The sequence below is a fragment of the Abramis brama genome (assembly GCF_963993115.1).
Source record: "Abramis brama genome assembly, chromosome: 25".
Taxonomy (NCBI): domain Eukaryota; kingdom Metazoa; phylum Chordata; class Actinopteri; order Cypriniformes; family Leuciscidae; genus Abramis; species Abramis brama.
Window position 1 is genome coordinate 18,622,401 of NC_139987.1, and position 23,062 is coordinate 18,645,462.

General features: G+C 38.3%; 2 protein-coding genes across 3 annotated transcripts; one reads left to right on the forward strand and one right to left on the reverse strand.

Annotated features, from left to right (window-relative positions):
- Positions 1–1,304: 1,304 nt before the first annotated feature.
- On the reverse strand, positions 1,305–5,484 carry LOC311076504 (uncharacterized protein). The gene has a single exon (XM_084104793.1). It carries the CDS (start codon positions 5,195–5,197, stop codon positions 2,612–2,614), a length of 2,586 nt encoding a protein of 861 aa, XP_083960919.1. The 5' UTR covers positions 5,198–5,484; the 3' UTR covers positions 1,305–2,611.
- Positions 5,485–9,525: 4,041 nt separating this feature from the next.
- zdhhc20a (zDHHC palmitoyltransferase 20a) lies at positions 9,526–23,046 on the forward strand. 2 transcript variants are annotated; one of them, XM_084104881.1, is made up of 14 exons: positions 9,526–9,665; positions 11,232–11,258; positions 11,497–11,591; positions 12,587–12,707; positions 13,638–13,707; positions 14,146–14,178; positions 14,803–14,923; positions 16,257–16,292; positions 16,943–17,075; positions 18,125–18,251; positions 18,450–18,533; positions 18,813–18,922; positions 19,143–19,190; positions 21,152–23,046. In XM_084104881.1, the coding sequence occupies exons 1-13, from the start codon at positions 9,548–9,550 to the stop codon at positions 19,184–19,186; spliced, it is 1,119 nt and encodes a 372-aa protein (XP_083961007.1). In that variant the 5' UTR covers positions 9,526–9,547; the 3' UTR covers positions 19,187–19,190; positions 21,152–23,046. The 2 variants fall into 2 exon arrangements, with proteins under 2 accessions (XP_083961007.1, XP_083961008.1); XM_084104882.1 differs by lacking the exon at positions 16,257–16,292.
- Positions 23,047–23,062: the final 16 nt, after the last annotated feature.

Below are 23,062 nucleotides of genomic sequence, written 5' to 3' on the forward strand. Positions count from 1 at the left end.
TTTCATCCTATTTTGAGCTAGGGCTCAAAATAGGACCCTCATGCCAGATTTATCTTGTGCACACATCTTTTTTTTTTTTCTGCCTTAGATCAGACTGCAGGCTGCGTTTGACATTTTCGCTTTACAATGATTCGCTTTAATTTTTGCAATTGAGGCTACGTGATCATCATCATTATTCATATTCACAATCAGACCTCAGGTTTTGCAGAGTTTAGAGCAGCACATTCTGTGACGGAAAAACAGACCATTTAGTGCGTATGCCTTTCATCATCTTCAGACCCCAGGGGGGTGTCAGATCCATAAGCAAGGGACGGTTTCCATTAACAGTGAGCTGCTCTTTGGCTAATCACCTTGTGAAGTGGTGAAGACCTCGTGTTTTTCCAGTTAAACAGTCCTACTGCCCTGGGCTCTGATTTGGACAACAGAGCCTTGTTTGTGCTGTCTCTCTCCATCCTTTGTTTGTCTTATTCCTTATGGGAAATTTGCAAACTCTCTCTACCTCTGTTCACCCCGTGATGGAGATCAACACCCGATTGAATCTCTGTCCTTACAAATATCAATTGCTGTTGTTTGATTTCAATAGTATGAGTTTCAAAGAGCTGTAGTGTTAATATAGTGTATGCCTTACACTCTGCTTTTAGCATTTCTTGTTATGTCACGACTGTCAAAAAACACAGCTGTGATGGAACCAAAAGGCTTGCTATTTTCTGCCCTCCCCTTCCTTGTTCTCTCTCCCCATCTGTACCACAGTCTCTCCGTCTCATTCTCGTTCTCTCTCTGTGCAGCACTGTTCCCCCATTTCAGTGTTCATTCATTCCCTCAATTAAGTTTTATAAAGGCGGAGGATTCCCTCATTTAAATAACTGTATCCTCGTTCCTCTTAGACACAGCATAACAACCCATTAGAAACATATCATTTGCATACAGCAGCTGCATGGTTGCGTGGTGGGAATTTCTATAGCGTATTAGCATCTTAGCATACAGCTCACTGACCAGGAAATGCTGACATTCATGAGGGTTGCTATTCAGGTCAGTGGGTTTTTCAGGCCAGCAGCATGGCACTTCAGAGGAAGCTGGGGGTGGGGGTGGTTGCCAGTGGTGGGGGTCTGGGTCTTTATAGTGGAAAGCTCTGTGGGGATCCACATCTACTGACTGTCTTCGAACCAAAGAGTAACATGGTTACATAATGTGACTACAGAGGGCAATGTACTGCACCGCCAGTCTCTCACAACCTAATTCTGTCCTATGCAATCGATTCCCATACCATAAAGCACCCTGCATGACACTGAAACCGTTCTAGGTATAATCACATTTTATTGATTAAATAGGAAATAATGTGACATTAAGATAATCACACCCACTCATTCACATATACACACTCATACACACAAAAATAGTCCTCTATTAAACATGTGCATGTGATGGCAACTTCGAAAGAAAAGGATCTATTAATCCAAAACTTGATACCACTGTTATCCATGAAAGTCTTCGCTTACCTATAACACCAACTGCCTGTGAAACATCACCTCTACTGTCCTTAGACTTCTTTAATGCAGTCTCACACAAAAGTTCAGTGCAGGCAGAAAGAAAAATCCATAGAGTTAGATCCATATGCCTCATGGTTCTTCGATGACATGTTACATACACATTTGTTACAGTTGACAGGCACTGTGTGACTTAACACAGTGTTTAAAAAACAGTGAGAAAAGGACATCTGTGGGGAGAGGAAGAGGAGTGCGATGGCTCATCTGGTTGAAAAAGTAGGGCATGCGTTCTGCTACATACATTCAAAAGATGCTGTGGAATATCCTGTCTTGGCATGAACTGTACAGGTAAGATATCCAGTTTGTTTGCATACAACACGTGGGAGCTCCAAGAAGACTAACATTGATCCACAAAGTTCACTTGAAAAAGAAAAATTTGAAAAAAGACACCAGACAAGAAAATCTAAAAAAGAAGGCCAAGTAACAAATGCTACAAAGATCCCTCAATTGCTCTGTAACAAAACATTTTTTCTTTGTGGCAGTCCAGGAAGATAAGAAAAAAGCACCTTTGTGATGATACTGGGCCCCTCTAGTGTGTTGTAGACCTGGACAAAAACCACAAGACTCGATGTTGGATTGCTTGTTCTTCTCTGAGGCTTTTAACCACCACAAAAGACCATTATGGATGATGCCGGAGATAATAGATGGATGCATTTATTGTTTCTTCAGAGAAGGTCTACATGGCTTTGGATTCCAGGTGAGGGCTCTTGTGCTTTAGTGCCTGCCATTTAATTGGCATGTTTGGTTGCCATGGGGATCGTTTAGACAGGGCCTGTGCATGTGCATCTGTTCCTGGTGGCACACAGAGTTGAATCCAGCTTCAGTCTGTTCTAGAATGATATGAATAAAAACACCCAGCTGATGAAAGAATTGTGTGATTAACACTGGTGTGTAAAATAGTTCAAATAATGATAACAATCCAGTTGTTCCTGTGAGGATATTTGCTGCAAAAAGGCGTAAACCAGGCACAGTGTTGCCTGACCGAATATATTAAAAAGTATTTCTTGAGAAAACTGTTGCAAGTGGAATGTTTCAGGGTTTTGTCATAGGCAGGATTAGAATGTCAGTTACTTTCGGATGACGGCAGCTGTAGCTGTTGGTGCAGGCTTATTGCTGGTCCGACGAACGGGCATTTTGGACACTGGTATCTTGGAGCGTGCAGCTTCTGCCCTCCCCTGCACAGAATGGTAGGTTGCAGTAGATCCGTGTTTGATGGGGATCTTAGACTCCCGGGTTAAACTTGTTGCACCAGCTGCTGGATGTGTCTGGAGACTAAGTTTGCCATCAAGAATGTCCTCTTGGCTGTGGGAGAGGGTTGGGGTGACAGCCCCTGATTCTGTGGAGACATCGCTGAGGGCCTCTTTGCTGCTGCTTTCCCGTGAGAGAGTGAACGGACTTTCCTCTTCATGTACCGGTGTTGGTAGATTTGAGTGGTCATCCTCTCCATTTGGCTGGGAATCTCGATGATGCAGCTTAGCAGGTCTGCCTCCACCACAAACAGGGATCTTACTTAGAGTTGTGGGCTTTGTTGCAGGGCCCCTTTTCACAGCCTTGCTGATGCTTTGAGTAGCTGCTGAGTCTCTATTGTCAGTTCCTTCTTGTCTTAACAGGTCCTCCCTCAAACTGACATCATCTTCTGCTCTTTTTGAAGAAATGAAGGATGGAGTAATACCTGGAGGAGACTTCAGGACAGGAAAGTGTGGTGTGGAAGTAACCGTGGGTGATTTCATGGTGGCAGAGGTAAGAATAGGAGCAGGCATGGGTGTAGAGTGTGACGGGGCAACAGCAGATGGAAGTTTAGCAACAGAAGCAGCCGTTTCAGAGATGGAGGCTTTTCTTACAGATGTTGTGCCAGTGTGGGTACTAGATTTTGAAGTTTGTCCTGTGGGTTGTTTTGTCTCAAGCTTGGAAATTGGAGCAGTGTTTCGGCTTGTCGATAATCCAAATGTTGTTACAAGTTTTGGTCTTGGTGTTGGTGCAGGGGCTGGGGTAGGTTTACCAAATGGTGGTGGATAAGGAGTATGTTTGGTTGCAGAGGTAGACGCAGTATGTTTGGATTCTTGGGTAATGACCAAAGTGGGTTTTGTTGCAGGGGTTGATACTTGGGTAGGTTTAGTCACAGGGGTTGGGGTAGGTTCAGTTTTGGTAACAGCAGAAGTTTCAGGGGTAGAACTAATTGAGGGGGAGGGGGAGGTTTCAGAAGTAGTGGTCGAGAGAGATAGAGGAATGAGTGTAGAGGTTGGGGTAGGTTTGGTCATGGGGGTAGTTGTGGAACTAGATGGTGTGGCAGGTTTGATTTCAGGGCTAGATTCAGGGGACAGGGCAGGTTTAGCTAGGGAAATGATAGGTTTGTTTGTAGGGCTTGATAAAGGGCCTGGGGCAGGCTGTGTAGTGGAGACAGATGTAGGGGTTGGTTTAGGTTGGATAATTGGAGTAGTTGAAGTTGCAGTGGCTTGAGGTATTGGGATAGGTGTTGGTGTAGGCTGGGTTATGGGCGTAGCTGATGATGTAGGGGTGGGTTTAGCGAGAGGGCTGGATGTTGGGGTAGGGATAATAGGGCCAGTAGGCATAGATGGTGACATTTTGGTCACTGAAGAGAACGTTGAGGTGACTGCAGGTTTTGTCAAAGGGCTGGGAAAAGGTTTGGTGGTGGTGGGTGAAGGGGTGGGTTTGGTTGCTGAAATAGGGGAAGGTTTGAAAGAGGTGGTGGGGCTTAGAGTAGAAGTAGGAGAAGGACTAGGCTTTGATCTTGTAGAAGTTGTAGAAGATGAAGTCGTCTCAGAATTATCCACTTTCTGCGTGCTAGGTGCTCCCTCCATTCTACTGCTAGCTTTGACCCATTCTGCCTCAACATCTGCTACAATATCTCCACATGCCGTCAGTGAATCAAAGCTCAAAATTGATGAGATATCTCCGAGCAATGTGCTCAAGCGTTCATTTGTTGGAGGTTTGTTCACCCCGCTCACCTTTGTAGAGTCCTCAGATGATGTAGGTCCCTCTTGTGTTGTAAGAAGCTTTTCCTCTGTCTCCTCCACAGAGCGAGGCGGAGGCCCAGGTGTTAATGTGAGACTCTCCTTTATAATCTCAACACTGTTGGAACGGGAAGCAAGAAGGGGAGGGCCAGGTTGAGGCTCTTCCTCCTCCTCATCCTCCTTCTCTTTACCACGCCAGCGTACTGTACCAAACAATCCCTTTAGGCCCTTCCGTTGGCGTCCAGGCCTCTGAGACTCGGTCTGAGCCTGCCGTTCTCCCGTCAATCCTCGCCGGCCTTTGCGAAGCATATTGAGGAAGCTCAAAGACTTAGCAGAGGTGAGCGAAGAGATGGAATGCCGAGTAGGGGTGGTTTCTGAATTCATGTTTTCGCTCGTGAACTCCTCCATTGGAGCGTCCTCCTGTTGACTCTCATCCTCCTGGTCAAGATCCACCTGCTCTGCCTCTGCTTCTGGGGCAGTAGGCTCTTTTAATCCATCCAGAGTTTTGCTATTTGATGGCGGTGATTTAGGGCCTCCATCTCCTTTCCCACGCATGGAGAAGATGCTAGCAACGCTGCTCCCAGGCTTCCGCTTGCCAAACAGTTTGAAGGCTTTTCTGATTTTACCTGGAGGCTGAGGGTCACATGGCGGTGGTTCACAGCTCTCAGACTGTGCATCCATATTCCAGCTCCACTGCAGTGTGTCTTTTCCTTCGTCTCGATGTCTCGGTCTACCCTCACACTTTCTCTCTTTGTAACCTCACGCTCAGATGAATGAAATATAACTGATAAGAATAAATAAATAAATAAATTACCTTTTCCCTTTATATTTCTATAGACTGTTTTTGCTAGCAATGTGTATCTATCTCCGTCTTCACTCTCGTTCCCTCCCTCTGTCTATTGCTCTTTTTTCAAGCTCTCCCTCTTTCTCTCTCTCGTTCTGTTCCTCCCTCTCTAGCCTCCGCCCTCCCTCTCCCTCTCTTTCTCTGTTCCTCTCCTCTGGCTGCTCCAGCTGGTCACCATAGCAACTGAGGGTCTAAGCAGCTTTCGTCAGCAATGGAGCGGAGCCAGGGGCTGTCATCATCCTACCCTCTTTCCTTCTTTCTCTCTCTCTCCCCGTCCACTCCCTCTTTTTATCCAAGTGTTCCCATGTCTCCCATCTCAGTTACTCATGCAGATTCATCCTTCCTATTTTTGACTGTGTTCTCTTGCTATCAGCATCACTGCTGCATATGGGACAAAGGACAACACAGGCAGCAACTGGCTTGGTTACAGCATCCCTGCTGTGATAGATTTACAACAAAGCTGCTCAAAATATCAATCTGATCGAAATATGTTACCACTCCAAGCCTGTGTATTGTACATTAGAGGGAGGACATGTTGGAAGGGTGTTGAAATTGAAATTTTGTAATGAATATGGCTGTGATTGGTCAAGACTTAAACATTTTCCCGTAATTTCCCTCTCTTTCCCAATCTCTTGTCGTCTCATATTCACTGTCTTTCTCTAATAACCTTCCTTCTCTTCTTATGCCCCTCCCACTCAACCACCCACAATCTCTCTCCCACACACACATAATTCTCGTAGGAATTCTCATCAGTACATGCTCTTGTAGCCCATCCTTTTGCTTGTCACACTTATTTTGCTGGGGTCTTGAGGACTATTTTTATTTATCACCGTTCATCTCATCATAAGTTTAGCCCACCTCTCCTACCCAGTATCTTCATCTCTGCATCAGTGTCTCTCTGGATCTGGCTGTATTTCATGATCTCCTTATTTGTAAAGAAATTCTCTCTCCCTGTTTGTCTTTTTTTTATTATTTTTTTTTACATATGAGATTATATACCATACCCATCTCTCTTCTCCTGCACAACCATTTTTTATGGATTCAAAAAAAGTATGATTAGGTTGTTTTTTTTTAAGTGTCAAATTCTGCAGCAGAATATCAGTATATATCAATATATTTGAATATGATTGTTTTAATGTGTTTAGAAAGCCCATATATTTCAGAAAATCATAAATACATTCTTCTAATTATTTTAGAAAAGAGCCATTTCTTTGAAAAAAACTTGTTTATTTTGTAACTGAATTATTTCAAATATGAAATTGAATAATCGTTATTTATTTTCCTTTTTTAAATTTAATTGAATGTATTAATTTAATTATGTATTTTGATTCTTTTTACAATAAGTTTCAATATTTTTCTCGTACTCTCTAGACTGTTGTGTAATGTACTTACCTTTTTCATTTCTTTTTACTACATTTTGTTATCGAAAAATTAAGTTTTTGTCTTGAGTACACCACCAAGTGACCCAGGACCGCCACTGGTGTCCCCTCTGAAGTAGGTGCATGACACCCCCTCTACATCCATTCATGTATACATCTACTTTTCTGTCCTTATCTGCTCAGTATTCTCTCTTAAAACAGGCCTCTTTCCTCCTTCCTTCACCTCATCGCAACAAAACAATGAATTCATTCATCCCTTAAGTGGTGCTTTCATTGGGGCTCACTAAACAGGGGTGACTCGCCAGACAGAACAACACACTCTGTGCTGAGACTACCTATCTCCTACCTATTAAAGGAGGCTCAGAAATAATTAAAAATGTTTTCTTCTGTATTGTGATGTACATAGGAGTGAAACAGATTATCGAACAAAAATGTAGGGTGGGGACTTGGTTCAATCCATGGGGTGTTGATTGGTTTAAAAGTCAGGCATACGTCACCTGAGATAACTCCTGAGTTAATTTAACAGAAGGTAGAGTTATATTATTTATAAAAAAAAAAATGAAAACATAAAAATGTTTCGTAAATGAAACATGCACGAATGAATAATTCACAATAAGATCAGTAACATCCATTTAGAAAATAGGGTGAATTTTCATTTAATGCCGACTTTAAAGACAAGTTTCTGCTGTGCTGAAAATCGTTTTTGCAAAATTTACAAAATTCACAGCTAGGCCACCCAGAGGAAGAAGGCTAGTTCAGCTATATATGATGGTAAGATTAAGAATTTGTCGATTTTTCAGAGTGAGTTTAGATTTCAAGCATTGCATATTTTAATTGTGCTAGCGTGATTCATCAATAAAAACTACTGATAACCATATCATCCAAGTGTGTAAATACAAACCACTCAGTCACATTACAGTCAATAGATGCTCAAGACTGCTTTTAATTGTATCATCTGAAATAAATCTGTACTGAATATAAGTCACTATAAATTTAATAGCCTTACAAAAATGACTCATTATATTTACATTAAGTGCTCTGAGTGAGACAGTGTGTGTGTGTGTGTGTGTGTGAGTGAGAGAGAGAGAGAGAGAGAGAGAGAGAGAGAGAGAGAGAATTTTATCAAAAACAAGAGTTCTAAATCTGGCTCAGCACAAGATCTATTTATCACACGTAAGTGCAGGAATAGACAATTTGTTCTTTGTTTTGTTGGTTCTCTGACGAACTCACTTCTGAAACCTCCTGAAGAGAAGAGCAGATATGGAAAGAGAGGACCAGAGGAGCCTGTTTTCTACAGTGCAGAGAAATGAACCACATCTGGCATCAATGTTGGAATTCCCCCTGCAGGACAGGGCACAGGGTGGAAAACGAATCTAATAAAACTCACAAATAAACCGACTTAGGCCTACTATCTAGCCCACCTAGCCAGCAAACTGACAATGAATCAAATTAAGCACAAATGAAGAGTACCACATTGATGAAGGTGACTCTTGGGACATCCAGTCTAACTCATTAACTAGATTAAATTTAGCTGGGTGATTCAAATCCATCCAGACTGCAATATTGATTTTTGCGTCCCACGCTCAAGTCCTCTCACCTCTACACTGTCTCAATGGGAGACCAACAACAGTGATGCTGAAACTACTGCGCTGCTTCCCTCTGCTGACGTGATGGCGAGTTGCAGGAAAATTACAAATATATATCATTACTTGTTTTCTACTTTTTTAGTTATTAACTGAAATGTATTATTTTAAATAATACATTGGAATGTTTTGCTTGGACTAAGCCGGGGTTGAGTGGCATTGTTTGATGGTATTGTGAGAGTACTGAGTGTGTAGCCTATGTGTGGGCAAGTGAATTGAGGTGTTTTTTGAGTTTATTATGCTAATTAATTCATTGCATGGATCTTGTAATTAATAAATATTCAGATTATTGTGATATTTTTATTTTTTTATAATAATAAAGGTTACTAGTCACCATGATATCAGAATAGATAATTCTGTTTTTTTTTTATGAATATAAATTATTTTACATGAATATACATGGTGCACATCATTATATTTTTTTAATTCACGTGCCATGAAACGTGACAAATTCTCATAAAATATGAATATAAGTAGCCTAGTAATAGATCATAGTAGAATAAAATAACAACAATGTAACACCAATGACCAATTAGCCTAATAACCAAGTGAAGTGAGAAAAATAAAAACAAATGAATAAACGTTCAACGTGCACATTTAAACAGCCATAAGCACGTTGCCTTTGAAAGTAATTTTAAGAAGGCCTGCTAAGATAGATTTTTTTTAAATTAAAAATTAAAATATATATGTATTAAATAAAATAAATATTTAATTAAATAAAAAAACTGAATTCATCACTAAAAAGAGCATTAGTTTTCTGAAAACACCACTGTACATACATTTTATATATAATAAGATAAACACGCATCAAAACACAATACATAGGGGTTTAAAATCTCACGTCATTGAAGAAATAAAATAATTTAAATAAACTGCGATTAGATGCAAGGCAGAATGGCAGAAAGGTGAATGCTGATTTCATTTGGGTTCTTCCTAAGGCTCGGAATTGTCACATAATACAACAAAACTACATATGGGAGGACAATTGAATGTTTATTGTGTTATTGATTTAAAAATTAAATACTTATCGCTTAATTGGGCGATAATGGGAAATTAATGTGCTGCTGGTGTTAAGCAGCTCTTTGTTTTTCTCCGAGCGCGTCGATCGGACGAGCCTCGTGCCGTGACGTCACCGACACCCTTTCCGACGAGGGTCGGATTAAAGATGGCGCCCTCTCAGGCGGTAAGATGCTGTCAACGGGGCTTATCCTGGATACCTGTGATTTTTATCAACCTGGTCGTGTGCTGGTCCTACTACGCTTACGTGGTGGAGCTCTGTATATGTAAGTTTCGACCCTAGTAGACTTGGTAGAATGTAACACACAGTAGATAAAAGTTGATGGCTAGTTGTTGCAGTGGTGGAAGGAAGTGACAGTGACTGACTGGTACCAGATATGAATCGAAATTCAGCTCGGTTTCTTTGTATAGTGTTTGTTTATGTGCATAATTCACGTCGAAAGCCATGAATGAACTGGTTAGATTCCAGTTATTGTATGTACAGTGTTAATTCAAGCTCGAGCGTTAAGCCCAGGTGTTAAACTGATTGAGAGGCTTGATTTGACAAGCTGACGTACTGAAAAGTATGGCGAATATTTTATTAATTTTCAGTAACATAAAGCTCACTTCAATCTGATCGAGGAAGATTTCTGACTTATACATTGTTTAGTTTGTCAAACAGTGACAATGGAACTTGTCTTCAGTGTCATGGTATGATATAACGTTACATCATAATTTCAGTCTTGTATAATTAACTATAGTATATGCACAATTATCTCATTAATTGTTAAATAGACTTAACGTTTCTTAAATTTTCTTTAAATCCACACCGCAGGACTATTTAAATGGACAATTAACCAAAACATTTAAATTCTGTAATATTTTTTTTGGATTTTAAGGGTGAACTCCTTAAGTGAATAAATTATATATTTTTTAGATATAGCCTAAAGTGTGAAACATAAATGATTGAAAACATATATGCTGTTTAAGCCTTTAACTACAGCTGTTAACCACTTCACAGTGATCGCTGCACTCTCTGTAGTTCCACCCAGTTATTACTTTCCCATCAGCTTCTAAAAATACTCACTTCATTGTGTGTTCCGGTCCATTTATTACCCTAGTGAAGTACAGTGATATATTGCAAACCCTTCCTTATTGATTCCCCTCTCTTTTTAGCTATAAAGGTTTGTAAATCCTTTTAGAAATCTGACGGGATGACTCCATGATGGAGAGTTGCAAGTAAAATCTCAAATTAACTTTTGCTCTGTTGTTGAGTTTCTTTTATTTCACAAATGAAACAAGGATTGTGATACCAGTGACAAATTCACATAAAAGATTAATTGACATTCATATGATTCACATTAAATCATAGCTCAATAAAATAACAACACAATGTAACACTAATGAGACATAACCAAGTGGGAAAAAATGGAAATGATTAAACATTCAATATGTTGTGCACATTTAAACCTCCTACATACTTTGACATTGGAAGTACTTTTGATTATTAAAATAAATATTTCAACATTTATTGAAATACTTAATGAAATACAATTATGTATTTAAGCAAAATAATGAATAAAAGATTTCATCACGACACGCATCTGTCAGTCACTTGAGTCGTCATGACAACCGGGGTTCTCCATCCGTGATGGACACAAGGCTCTCTCTGACAGCACTCTGCCAGATGGCAGTACCAGTCGCCTGGCGCTCTGGCATAACTGGAGGGAACTGGGTGGTTGGGAGCTGAGAGAGCATTAGCAGTATCCCAGCACTCAGCAGATGGCTTTGTGAATCAAGCCAGTTGTTCTTGATGGGATTGCCGATTGACCTTTGCTTCTTTCTCTCTACAGACACAATCACTAACACAGAGGAGCAAGGTAAGAGGAACGCCAGTAAAACCAAGTGCACAATATTGCAAAAGCAGTTAACAAATTCTTCTGTTGGCTAATCTGGCCTCCTACTGTTATTAGTCACATGTTTTGTCACACCAGAATGAACAAAACATCCCATTTCTGTTATGAAGTAACAGCATTTTTTTTTTTTTTTTGGTTTATAAAGTAAGTATGAATTGTCGTTTGTTTTTCTAAAATTCCCCTCATTCTGTTTCTCTCGCAGTTTTTTATCTCATAGTGTTTCACCTCTGTTTCTTCATGTTCATATGGTCCTACTGGAAGACCATCATTTCCAAGCCTGCCATCCCCTCAAAAGAGGTACTGTCATTGTCTCTTTGTCTTTCTGTTCTCGTTCCTTTATTTACTAGTTTTGCCTCAGGGCCCAGGTCTTGCTTTAAGTTTAGATATCAAGTGGTGGCCCAACAGTATATCATATTAAATATTTAATGTAGTCTGCCCTGTTTTTTTTATTTTACTTTGTGTAGTTCAGTGTCTGGATTTTGAGAATGAGGGAAAGTTGTACTGTATAACCTGTCAAAGTATCGTAGAAATTGGTAGCAAAACGCTTTGAGGTCAAGAACAATTAAAAACTTTGTTTAATATAATGTTTGATAGATGCGTCTATTACTTTTTCCATTTTTATTTATTTAGTTTTATTGGTGGTTAGGCATTTTATTATTTGCTTGTAGCATTGGTTCCCCCCCCCTTCTCATTTGGGACCCAATCAGAACAGATATGTTGAGAATCACTGGTCCAGTGTTGTTATTGCTTACTAAAATAAAAACTATTAAAAGAAAATAATAAATATGAAATAATGTTAAAAAATAAAATGAAAAATATAGCTGCGAGCAGCGATGACGGGCCCAAGCCGGTGGCACCGCCACCCCGGGGTGTGGGTGCCACCGTCTTGGGCCCGTGTAATGTGTATGCGGTTATGTTCCTCACATCTGGAGGAGGAGGAGCAGCAGCGGCGGGAGCCTTTAAACTCTGGCTGCTCTGTAGTTTTATTACCACAAAATGTAATGACAGAGAAGAGAAGAGGAAGAAAGCCCAAAAAAATGATGTTCTTGCATTTTTTACTGCCTGTGGGGTGTGTGGCGTGGTTTAGCAGTTAGCACACTTGCTCTAACACACTGAGCTCATTTGGACAGTGCTAGTCAAATAATTTCTTGGCATATATCTATCTTGCCAATAAAGATGGCAAAAATAGTATTAAAAAGTTATTTGAAAGTTTCTGGTTGATTTTGGTTGCATATGCAGATTCATATTAGTCTATTCACACTCACAATCTTACATCCTGTTGTCTCTCTTAGTTCTGTCTCCCTAAGGCTGAAAAAGAGCTGTATGAGAAAGAGGAGAGACCAGAGGCCCAACAGGAAATCCTGAAAAGAGTGGCCAGAGATTTACCCGTATATACACGCACAGGATCTGGGGGTGAGCTTAAAAAAATACAACGCCATTGAAATCCCTCCTACTTTTTGTTTTTTATAAATGTTTAACTTTAACTTTTGCTTCAACTTTTTACTCAAACTGCTATTCTGATAAAATGTGATATTAAATGCTGGTGATTTCAGACTTTTGTACTCCACTGTATCTATTTGCATACTGAAGTGTGATTGGTTGTCTTTCTTATACACAATTGTTAAAAAATTTGGAGTCGTAAATGTTTTTGAATGAAGTCTTTTATTAGGGCTGCGCAATATATCGAAATAACGCAAATGTACATATCATGATATGTATATCGCAACGGCTTGTGATACGCTACTTCAAAAAGTTGTGAAAAGTCAAAGTTTTAGGTCGACGCATATAGCAGAGAATAGACTGGGCACGCAACTGTTACTTACGTGTGACTTGCTTGGTCTTAAAAAGAGTTAAGCACAAAAAGCTGTGGAAAACAACTCATTGTGGGACTCGTTCTGTCTGACACACACACGCTTGAAGCGCGCACACAGAGAGCAGCTTCTCGGACAGCGTGCAATCCCGAATTCAGTTATATGAATTCATTAATAATAATTCATTACATTTATATAGCACTTTTCTCACCACTCAAAACACTTTACGTGGAAGAGGGAATCTCCTCAACCACCACCATTTCTCTTTCACATAGTTGTGCTGGTTAATATTTTTGTGGAAACCGTTGATTCAGTTTTTACTGTCACTTTTGATCAGTTTAATGCATCATTGCTAAATAAAAGCTTAAATAATTTCTTTAAAAAAGAACTACTGACTTACTGACCTCAAACTTTTTTTTTTTTTTTTTTTTTTAATGGTTTGGTGTCTAAACATCTATATACTAGTAAAATACAGTTCGGAGTTATGAATTGATGAATTGATTCTGAATTATAAATCCTCTTCCCTCCTCAGCTATCCGTTACTGTGATCACTGTCAGCTGATCAAACCAGACAGATGTCATCACTGCTCTACCTGCGACAAGTGAGTCCACCCAAAAAACACAGTCTATGTCTGAAATCACATACTCTGATTTGGTACTTAATTACTTCACGTAATTACTTCATGACCGCTTAAAAAGAGTATGTTGTATGTAGTATGAATGTGTGTATTATGAATGTAATCTGGATGTACTACATTCGCCATTCATAAATCCTCTCCCATGGCCTCATGGGATAGTAAAGTGTCCATGGTATGCACACTTCAGAATCTCACCAGAAGTAGTAGGTCATCCGGGTACTTTTTGCCTACTTTAAAAAAAATTTTTTTATTTGATTACTGTGAATTTGGACATATTTCTTTTGTCACATACTGTTTATCGCCTGCTATATAGTAGGGAAGTATGCCATTTCGGATGCAGCCATAGTTATCTTGTATGTCTTGGATTTGCACATTTTATTTTGATCTTTTTGTTTTCCCCAGATGTGTGCTGAAAATGGATCACCACTGTCCATGGTACGTGCATCCGGAGCTGCGATCAGTTTATTACCTTAAGTTATGTTGTCAAATAAGTAGGACTGGGTATCGAGTTCGATACTTTTTAGGCACCGACCAAATTGCCTCGATACTATCGAGTATCGAAACATTGTCTTGTTTTTCAGTACCAAATTTCGATACCTAAGGGTTAATCTCGTAAACGTCAGTGCATGCAGCATGATTGGCTATAGTGGAAAAACACTAGTTTACGTGGTTGCCCAAAAAGACGTGGCTTGCACGTGAGGCTGTAGTGTGTGTTTGTGTGTGTAAGCGTCCTAACCCAGATGGAAAATATGTGGAAAAGATCAAAAGTGACTCAGACTCAAAATATGAGTGTAAAAAAAGTTCAACAAACTGAAAAAATTAAACAAATTTTTTTTTTTGAGGTAATGTAATGTTGTTAAAACAGATTTTATTTTTTTATTTTCATAAAATTGTAATCGAAAAAAGTATCGTTCAGGAACCGGTATCGAAGTCAAGGTATCGGTATCGGTGTTTTTTTTGGTTTTTTTTTAAACGATACCCAGCCCTACACGTAAGCTGTCACCTTTTGTGCTTGTGTTACTATGCAGAGAGATAATGACTCTTTGCTGTGTCTTTCAGGGTTAATAACTGTGTTGGATTCTCCAACTACAAGTTCTTTGTGCTGTTCCTGGCATACTCTATGCTGTATTGCGTCTACATCGCCGCCACAGTTTTGCAGTACTTTATCCAGTTCTGGACAGTAAGTCCACACATTCACACAAAGACATCTGATTCCTCTCATTTCTCACACTTCTAGCTTCTCACCTTGTGCTATTTCGGAGCGCCAACCTCAGTGTGTCTCTCCATCTATCTGTTTTTCTGTCTGCATGAAAATGAATTGCAGATAACCTAAACAATTATGTGAAACAATAACGTACAGTCAGGTGGTAATATCACAAAGATAAATAAACGAATTGCCCTGTTGGGGTTTATTCTATTATTTTAGATTTATTTAGTTCATTATATCCTGCTTAATTACACAGCTACATGCTAAATAAATAAGTATTATTATAAATTATTTATTATAAATAAACATTGATTTGGGTTTAAGGGTGTGTTCACACTTGTAGTTCGTAAAAACGTTCGTAAAACTTTTTTTTTAGGTTTTAGTCCTGGTCCGCTTAGTGTTCACATTGGCATTTTAACAATGAACCTAAAAGAATAAGGATATGTTCGTAACCTGATTGGTCGGCTTTTATTACGTATATTTCACAACGGAACTCACCGAACATCCAAAACAATGCTGTGTGCTAGGCTAAATGTGCTCGTTGTATGTGCTAAACATGTAGGCTACCTACATGTGATGGTATTTTGACCTGTTGAGAAATCGTGAAGAGCTTATAAAATGTGTAAAGGAGTCAAAACAGTGGCAGGAATCCCTCCGTCACACACACGCATTTTTGGTTCGTTTACATGTCTCGTTCATATTTCATTCGAACTACACCAGAGTTCGTTTGGGAGCAGACCGAGACCCATCTTTTCAGCGGTCTCGGTCTGCTGTTTGGTGCACACCAGGGTTCGGATGGCAGCGTTCACACTTTTTCAAATGAACCGCAGTAACTGAGCAATCGCACCAGGGTTCATTTTAAAGTGTGAACACCCTAAAGGTACACTGCATCTTTCGGCCCTCTAGCTGTTAAAAAACAAAACTGCATGCATTTTGTGGAAGAACATTGTTTTGGTTGTGCTTTGGATTTGAGTGACTCTGCTGATGAATATGGTTCTTTCCCATAGCTAAAAAGAGAGAGATTATCTTATTTCACAATATTGTTGGTTTAAATGAATTTTTGATCAAATAAATGCAGCCTTGCTGAGCATGAGACTTCTTTTAAAAACATTTTTTTTACAAACTCCAAACTTTTGTGTTCATTTATATGCACCAGTATAATAATAGATTTCCATTTTTTCACTAAAACTTTTTTAATATTCTTAAATGCTACGCGAGGACCTTTGTGTGTTTTTGAGACACAGAAAGATGGAAGAAAATGTGTCTGCTTCTAACATTCTGTCTGTTTTTAACACTTTGTCTGAAGCTTTGCAGACGGAGGGCTATAGAGCATTGCCCGGAGGTAAACCACTCACGCGTGCTTTGCACTGTTTTGACTGTTGCCGTTTGTTTTGTGTTGCACTGTTGAATCATTTTGCTTTGCATTCTTTTACTGATGAAAATAACCAGTAGTGTTGCTATAAAGAGTGCAGTTTAGCATATTAAATCATACAGATGCTTTTTAGAGGCACAACAATCAGCTCTTACCAGACATGGACGTTAAGTGTTGACGTAGTTAGATGAACAGACTTTCTTGAGCTCTGCAACTACATCTAATGCCAGTAAACGATTTTAAAAGTGATGTGTGTATTATTTTTATTTTTTTTTAAGGTTAAAATATTTTTTCCCTATCCTAGCTTAATATTCAGAGACAGCTTGACAGCAACATTGGCTCAACCAGTGGTGTGAGTTTGGGGCGGGACTATATTTTCCCGACCAAACCGTGGAGTGTCTGTTATTTTGTTTACTTCATTTGCTGATTCTAAGAAATGTCACACTTCACATTTCAAAAAATCGTCTGCCAATTAAATGTATTTGTACAGCTTTACAAAGAATAGCACCTTACAATGACCTGTGAGTGAGGGTCTTGCCTGAATATGCCTTTTGTAGTGTAGTGAAATACTGATCTACAAACTAAAATGGAATACTTAATGTAATTTTGTTACTCAACAGAATCATCTGCCAGACACTCATGCAAAGTTCCATGTGTTGTTCCTGTTCTTCGTGGCGGCCATGTTCTTCATCAGTATCCTGTCACTCTTCAGCTACCATCTGTGGCTGGTGGGAAAAAACAGAACCACTATAGGTAAGATGTTAGTATAGCCTGCTTCTTTCTCTTTCTCTTCATTTTTTTACTACTACTCCTTTTTCTTCTTCTGCTTCTCCCTCTTCTCCTTCTTTTCTTTCTTCATCTCCTCCTCCTGCTTCTTCTAATCCTCCTCCTCTTGCTTCTTTCTCTTCCTCTCCTTCTCTTCTTTCTCCTCCTCCTTTTTCTCCTTCTGCTTTTCCTTCTCCTCTTGCTGCTGCTTCTTCTTCTCCTCTTTCTTCTTTTCTCCTCCTACTCCTACTTTTTCTCCTTCTCCTCCTCCTCATCCTGCTGCTGCTGCATCTTCTTCTTCTTTTTTCTTCATCTTTCTTCTTCTTCTTCTTCTTCTCCTGCTCATGCTTCTCCTTCTCCTCCTTTTTCTTCCTCTCCTCCTCCTCCTGCTTCTCTTAATCCTTCACCTCTAAAGTTTAATTAATCTGCAACCGTTTAAATGTTTTTTATTATGTTTTATTTTCTTTTCCTCCTTTTTCCTCCTTTTTTTTTTAGTTTAGTTTATCTCTAGCCATTAAAATTATTATTATCATTATTATTATAACTTGCTTCTTATTATAAGCTGTTGTTTATTACATTGCGAATTTTTTTTAATTTTTTTTTCTTCACTGCAAACACTAAATAACTGTATTTACTGTATCGTTTCTTTAGTTTCTAATTACTTCCTCATCGTATTCCTGTCCAGGTTCATATTCTGCTTTCCCTGTCACTCTTTGACCTGCTAGTCCTCCTATCTCTTAGTTATATATTGTGACCTATTTTGCATCATTATCTTTTACTGGTGGAAAATGCAGTCACATGTTCAGACAACAAATAAATCTTTGCTCATAAAAGTCAAATGTAAATGAATGTGGGCAATTGGATTGTGAGCGTACTTATGAAGAATGTTTAGGTAAATTTCAAGACAAAAAAACAACAACTTTTGTGTGCCCTACAATGAGGTTTGATACTCCTCCCAAAGTTTGTTCAAAAGAAGAGGATGTCATTTGTTGAGAACAGGAACAGACCTCATTCTAATCTCTCATCCTTTGTTTCAGAGGCGTTCAGGGCACCGGTGTTCAGAAATGGTCCAGATAAAAATGGCTTCACTCTGGGCTTCCGTAAGAATGTCACCCAGGTGTTCGGGGACCAGAAGCTATGGTGGTGCATACCCATTTACAGCAGGTAAAAACAAACAAACTTTTTTTATTAATAATATGCACCAATGAATCATTCATAATTACATACAGAAATGTGTATTAAGAAAGTAAATGATAATTTTAGTTTAATGTTAATTGTAAGATTATAAGCACCCTCATGAGAAACCATTCAGTGTTGTGTGGCAAGTTATGGTTGCATGAGTAGCTGTTTTTTCCTCTCTAGTTCAGGCGATGGCTACACATTCCCTACTCGCTTAGTCAACGTTGACTCAGAGCAAGGCAATGTTGAACACCAGGCCATTAAATGGTAATTACAATCTACTTTGTTTACAATTCCTCTAGTCATTTTAATGGCAGTATAATTCTGCAGTTTGTCATGAGAACAAATTAAACCATGCATATTTTTTCCTTTAGATCATGTGTATTCTCTTTTAAACTCAGACATTCTAGAAGTCTGTTTTCCCAGAAATGTCTTCAGAGCGTCACTGTTAATAGTAAAATATAATCCAGGGTGAGGTTTATTTTGGAGCAGTGGAAATCTCCATAAGTGTTTGTGACTGACACATAATGGTTGTTATGGTAACAGCACTGTTGATGGACAGACAAACCCCAGACCTCTGAATGAGTCACAGAATCTTCTCCTAGGCAACCATACGCACTCTGAGGAGCTGAAAGACGGCAGTCCTGCAAACATAGGTACGTCACGGCGGAGCTTTTACACCCTTTATATTGCTAGAGAACATTGTGAAATATGGTGGGGTTTTTTATCACTAGATATTGCTAAAAGTCTAATGAAGGAGACACACTGCTCCTTAATGTACACCGGTTTGCTCCCTAATGTAGTTGACCGATTACATCAAAATGTGAGGGAAATGTATGCATTTATGAAACTGACTGATGTGGAATTGTCTTCCAGAGGTATGTCAGCCTGTTTCTGTTACCATGGAGAATGAGTCCTAATCAGGTAAGACTTTGCTTTAGTTTGAAGTGTGTGTGTTGTAGTGGTTAAGAGTACGGTTACACGAAAACAATGTTCTAAAAGCAGAAAAGTTTTTTCGCGTTTTTCGTGTACAGACAACAACATTGTCAAAATGATCCCCGTTCACATGGATCTGTGGAACGACTAAAAACACTTTATTAATAATGCCAGGCCAGTAGTTGGCGATATCACTTTGTAAAGAAACCCTACTTGCCTATAGACTGAACACACATGCGCATGACATCACCGTTTTCACAAATAAGCGTTACACTGAGATGAATATGGTATCTTTTTCAAAAACTTGCACTTTGCAACCCGTTTTCAAAAGTTTGCTTTTTTAAGCCCAACATAAAGAGTTTTCCCCTAAGATCTGGGCAAGAGTTTTGTAGCTTTGAATCAGTGTTTTCTAAATACTTTAATGTTGTTTATTTTTCAAATATAATTACTAAAAAAACGTGTAAATGTATATCTTTAACCAAACATTGTCAAATTAACTGTATTGATACAATTTTATGTAGTGATTTAAGTCTCACAAAATTCTGGTATGTGAAACTTGCATATTTGGATAAACATCACTGATGTTTAGTGAGTCAAATGTTGATTCAGTAACCGCTCTGACTGATTCAGTGAGTTCATTCAGTGGAGGATTCATCAGACTGATTCAAAGCTTGCTGCTCAACATTTAAACCTTGCCTATTGTGTGCTGTAGCAGTTTGCAGCACGCTTTCAGAAACCCTCCACCTTCCCCAGCTCCACCTGTATAGATCGGCTATGGGGGCGATTCATGAATGCTTGTACAGCAGCAGCATGTCTTGCTTGCTCAAAGCATGTTGTGTGAACAATAACTATATTAGCATCCACACCAACAGACAAAGACATTGTATATTTATAAGTGTGCTAAATACTCAAATTCTTTAAGGTTGGATGAATTCTGATTGGCTGTGAATGTTTTTATCATTCATAAGCTGAAAAAAAAAAAATCTGTTCTGAAAGTGATTCCTAGATATTGTTCCTTCCTGGTATCATTGTTGTTACAGTTGTGATGTGGACTTCCCTATTCTCATAGAATTAGAACTAATATATATATATATATATATATATATATATATATATATATATATATATATATATATATGTAATATAATATAATATAATATAATATAATTTATTTATTTATATATATATATATATATATATATATATATATATATATATATATATATATATATATATATATTTATATATATATATTTATATTTATTTTACTTGGTGCGAACGCCCCTTAACTCCTGTGTTTGTATTATTGAACAATTCATAAAAATAAACCTGTTTATAAGAGTAATTTGTTCTGGAATCGCAGTATATAAAAATGTATATACAATGGGGAGAACAAGTATTTGATACACTGCCGATTTTGCACTTACAAAGCAAAAATCCAGAAAATCACATTGTATGATTTTTAAATAATTAATTAATTTGGTGGGTTTAATAATTAACAGGAGGGCTTCTTAAAGTAAAACTAACAGGTCTGTGAGCGCCGGAATTCTTACTGGTTGGTAGCTGATCAAATACTTATGTCATGCAATAAAATGCAAATTAATTATTTAAAAATCATACACTGTGATTTTCTGGATTTTAGATTCCATCTCTCACGGTTGAAGTGTACCTATGATAAAAATTACAGATCTCTACATGCTTTGTAATTGTAAGTAGGAAAACCTGCAAAATCGTCAGTGTATCAAATACTTGTTCTCCCCACTGTACATGGTCTTTTATCTCCCCATCATTCCCCATCATCGCGTCCATTGAAACTTTTTTTTGAAAGATTTATTGGTGGATCAAAGTGTTTGCTAAATGGATACTTGCGTTCCTTCTGTATATTCAGAGAATGTATCTTTCCAGTGTTCATTTATTCTTACACAAGTTTGGTTTCTCTCTCCTTACAGGACCTTGGAATGGCACCAGGATTATTTTTCCTCTCTTAAGGATTCTCTTGTTCTAAGACCTTGTGTGCAAGACCGCATAGCCCTCAGATATAATGCCTTAAGGTTAGCAGCATCATCATCTCATCTCTATGGAAATGACCTGCAGCACATCGCTGCGGTGGATTTATTTAACCTGCATTCATATCCGCACAGACTCTCAAGTTCTCCGCACCAAACTCCGACTGAACTCAACGACTCTTTCACCAGGTTTTATTGCACGGTGACTAACACATTTTCTTTTTTCCGAAATGCACATTTATTTGATCAAAATACCTTACGATGACCTTCAGGTTTTTGTCTGTCCAATATATCATGTATTTATACTGGTTAATCTCTGGGATTACTACTACTTTTTTTTTTTTTTACCAAAAAAGTTTGGCAGGTGTTTCTACCCAAGATGCACTTTTGTCAGCTGCAGATGTTAACTGATCTGAATTAACATGCAAGTGCAATGCATTATTTGATAAGAAAGTGTTCCTCCGTTAAGTAAAATTCACTACACGGAAGCGTCAACCTCAACTAATGTATGAGTTCTAGTTATGTATTTTTTGAGATAATTCAGAAGGTGCAATACTTTCCTTTTTGATCTTATATTAATGTACTATATTTGTGGAAAACTTAATGTAGTATTCAGTGATATCCAACAACTTTTAGGTCCTCTACCCATTCATTAACACTTTTTCAAACCTCAAGCCCATCAGCATTATACTATCAGCTTTGTGCCTTTGTTTGAGGGCTAGATTTTGCAGCAGATGGTGTGAATCGTGACATTAAAGCACACTTAATTTCTAGGTTGTGTAGCACATGCAGCTCAGTTGTTTATTACAGAAGGAACTCAGGCCAAGACGTTGAACTTTTGCCAGCTGCGGCAAATATGGAAAAATGAATTTAGCAAAAAGTATCATGTGGAGTTTTGACAGGATTTCCTTAATTTAAGTTTGAAGACAGCTGAAGTTTTTACTCCACATGAATGTGTAATCTTGGTGTACAGTTTTTTTGTTTGCGTAGTTTTGTTTCCGCTGTTCTGTAAGTGGGAGGAGTTCAGTGAGGTCTGTTTACAGATGCACCGTCTTCATTTATTCCTGGAGAAACGTGACCTCACAAGGAAGCTCTTATGTGACTGAAATACGTGCATATCTCTGCTTGAAAAAGATTGTGTTAATACTTTGAAAACAACCCATAAAACTCATTTCAGAGTTGATCATGGAAGGCATTGAATCGTGTTTGTAGTGAACAGTTGCTATGTTGTTTTTTTATTATAGTTTTTCAGAATTTTTTATTTATGTTATTGCATGTTAATATAAAAAGTATTGAAAAGCAATGACCTAGTTAAAGGGGCCATGAATTACCAAATTAATTATGACCCCTCGATAGCATTACTGCAGAACTTGAGCTGATGTAACCATTGCAACATCAAATGTAATTACTGATAGGCTGCTGCATCTGCTGGAGGTCATGTGGTATTTGAACGAGGACATGATCGTCTTTATAAACACTTTTATAGGACTGTGATTATGCCAAAAATAATCATTTTAATATCAAAGAACTCACTAATCAATCACTTACTCCCTCATGAATATGTAATGTATTACTGGAATTTAAAAACCAAACATATATAGGACCATTTTCTGAGTTTTATTATTGTTTCCAGAAAAAAAAAATTGTACAGAATCTTTTTGTACTTACTCTGCAGGCCAGTTTGGTTCATGATGTTATATTTGAAGATGTTTCTGAAGTCTAAACAGTTTGCACAGATTTTCCGTCTAATTCAATTTAATGTTTGTACTTTGCAGATTTACCAAGAATTTAATGTATGCATTATGAAATTGAATTAATAAAAAAATGTTGGCACTCCATTGGCATGTGATTGAT

What these genes read in the sequence shown, in the direction of transcription:
- zdhhc20a (XM_084104881.1), top strand. Translation starts at nt 9,548, where the DNA reads ATGGCGCCCTCTCAGGCGGTAAGATGCTGTCAACGGGGCTTATCCTGG. An exon ending in TACACGCACAGGATCTGGGG is followed by an intron (nt 12,708 to 13,637) that starts GTGAGCTTAAAA and finishes TTCCCTCCTCAG; the next exon opens with CTATCCGTTACTGTGATCAC. An exon ending in TGCATACCCATTTACAGCAG is followed by an intron (nt 18,252 to 18,449) that starts GTAAAAACAAAC and finishes TTTCCTCTCTAG; the next exon opens with TTCAGGCGATGGCTACACAT.
- LOC311076504 (XM_084104793.1), bottom strand. Translation starts at nt 5,197, where the DNA reads ATGGATGCACAGTCTGAGAGCTGTGAACCACCGCCATGTGACCCTCAG.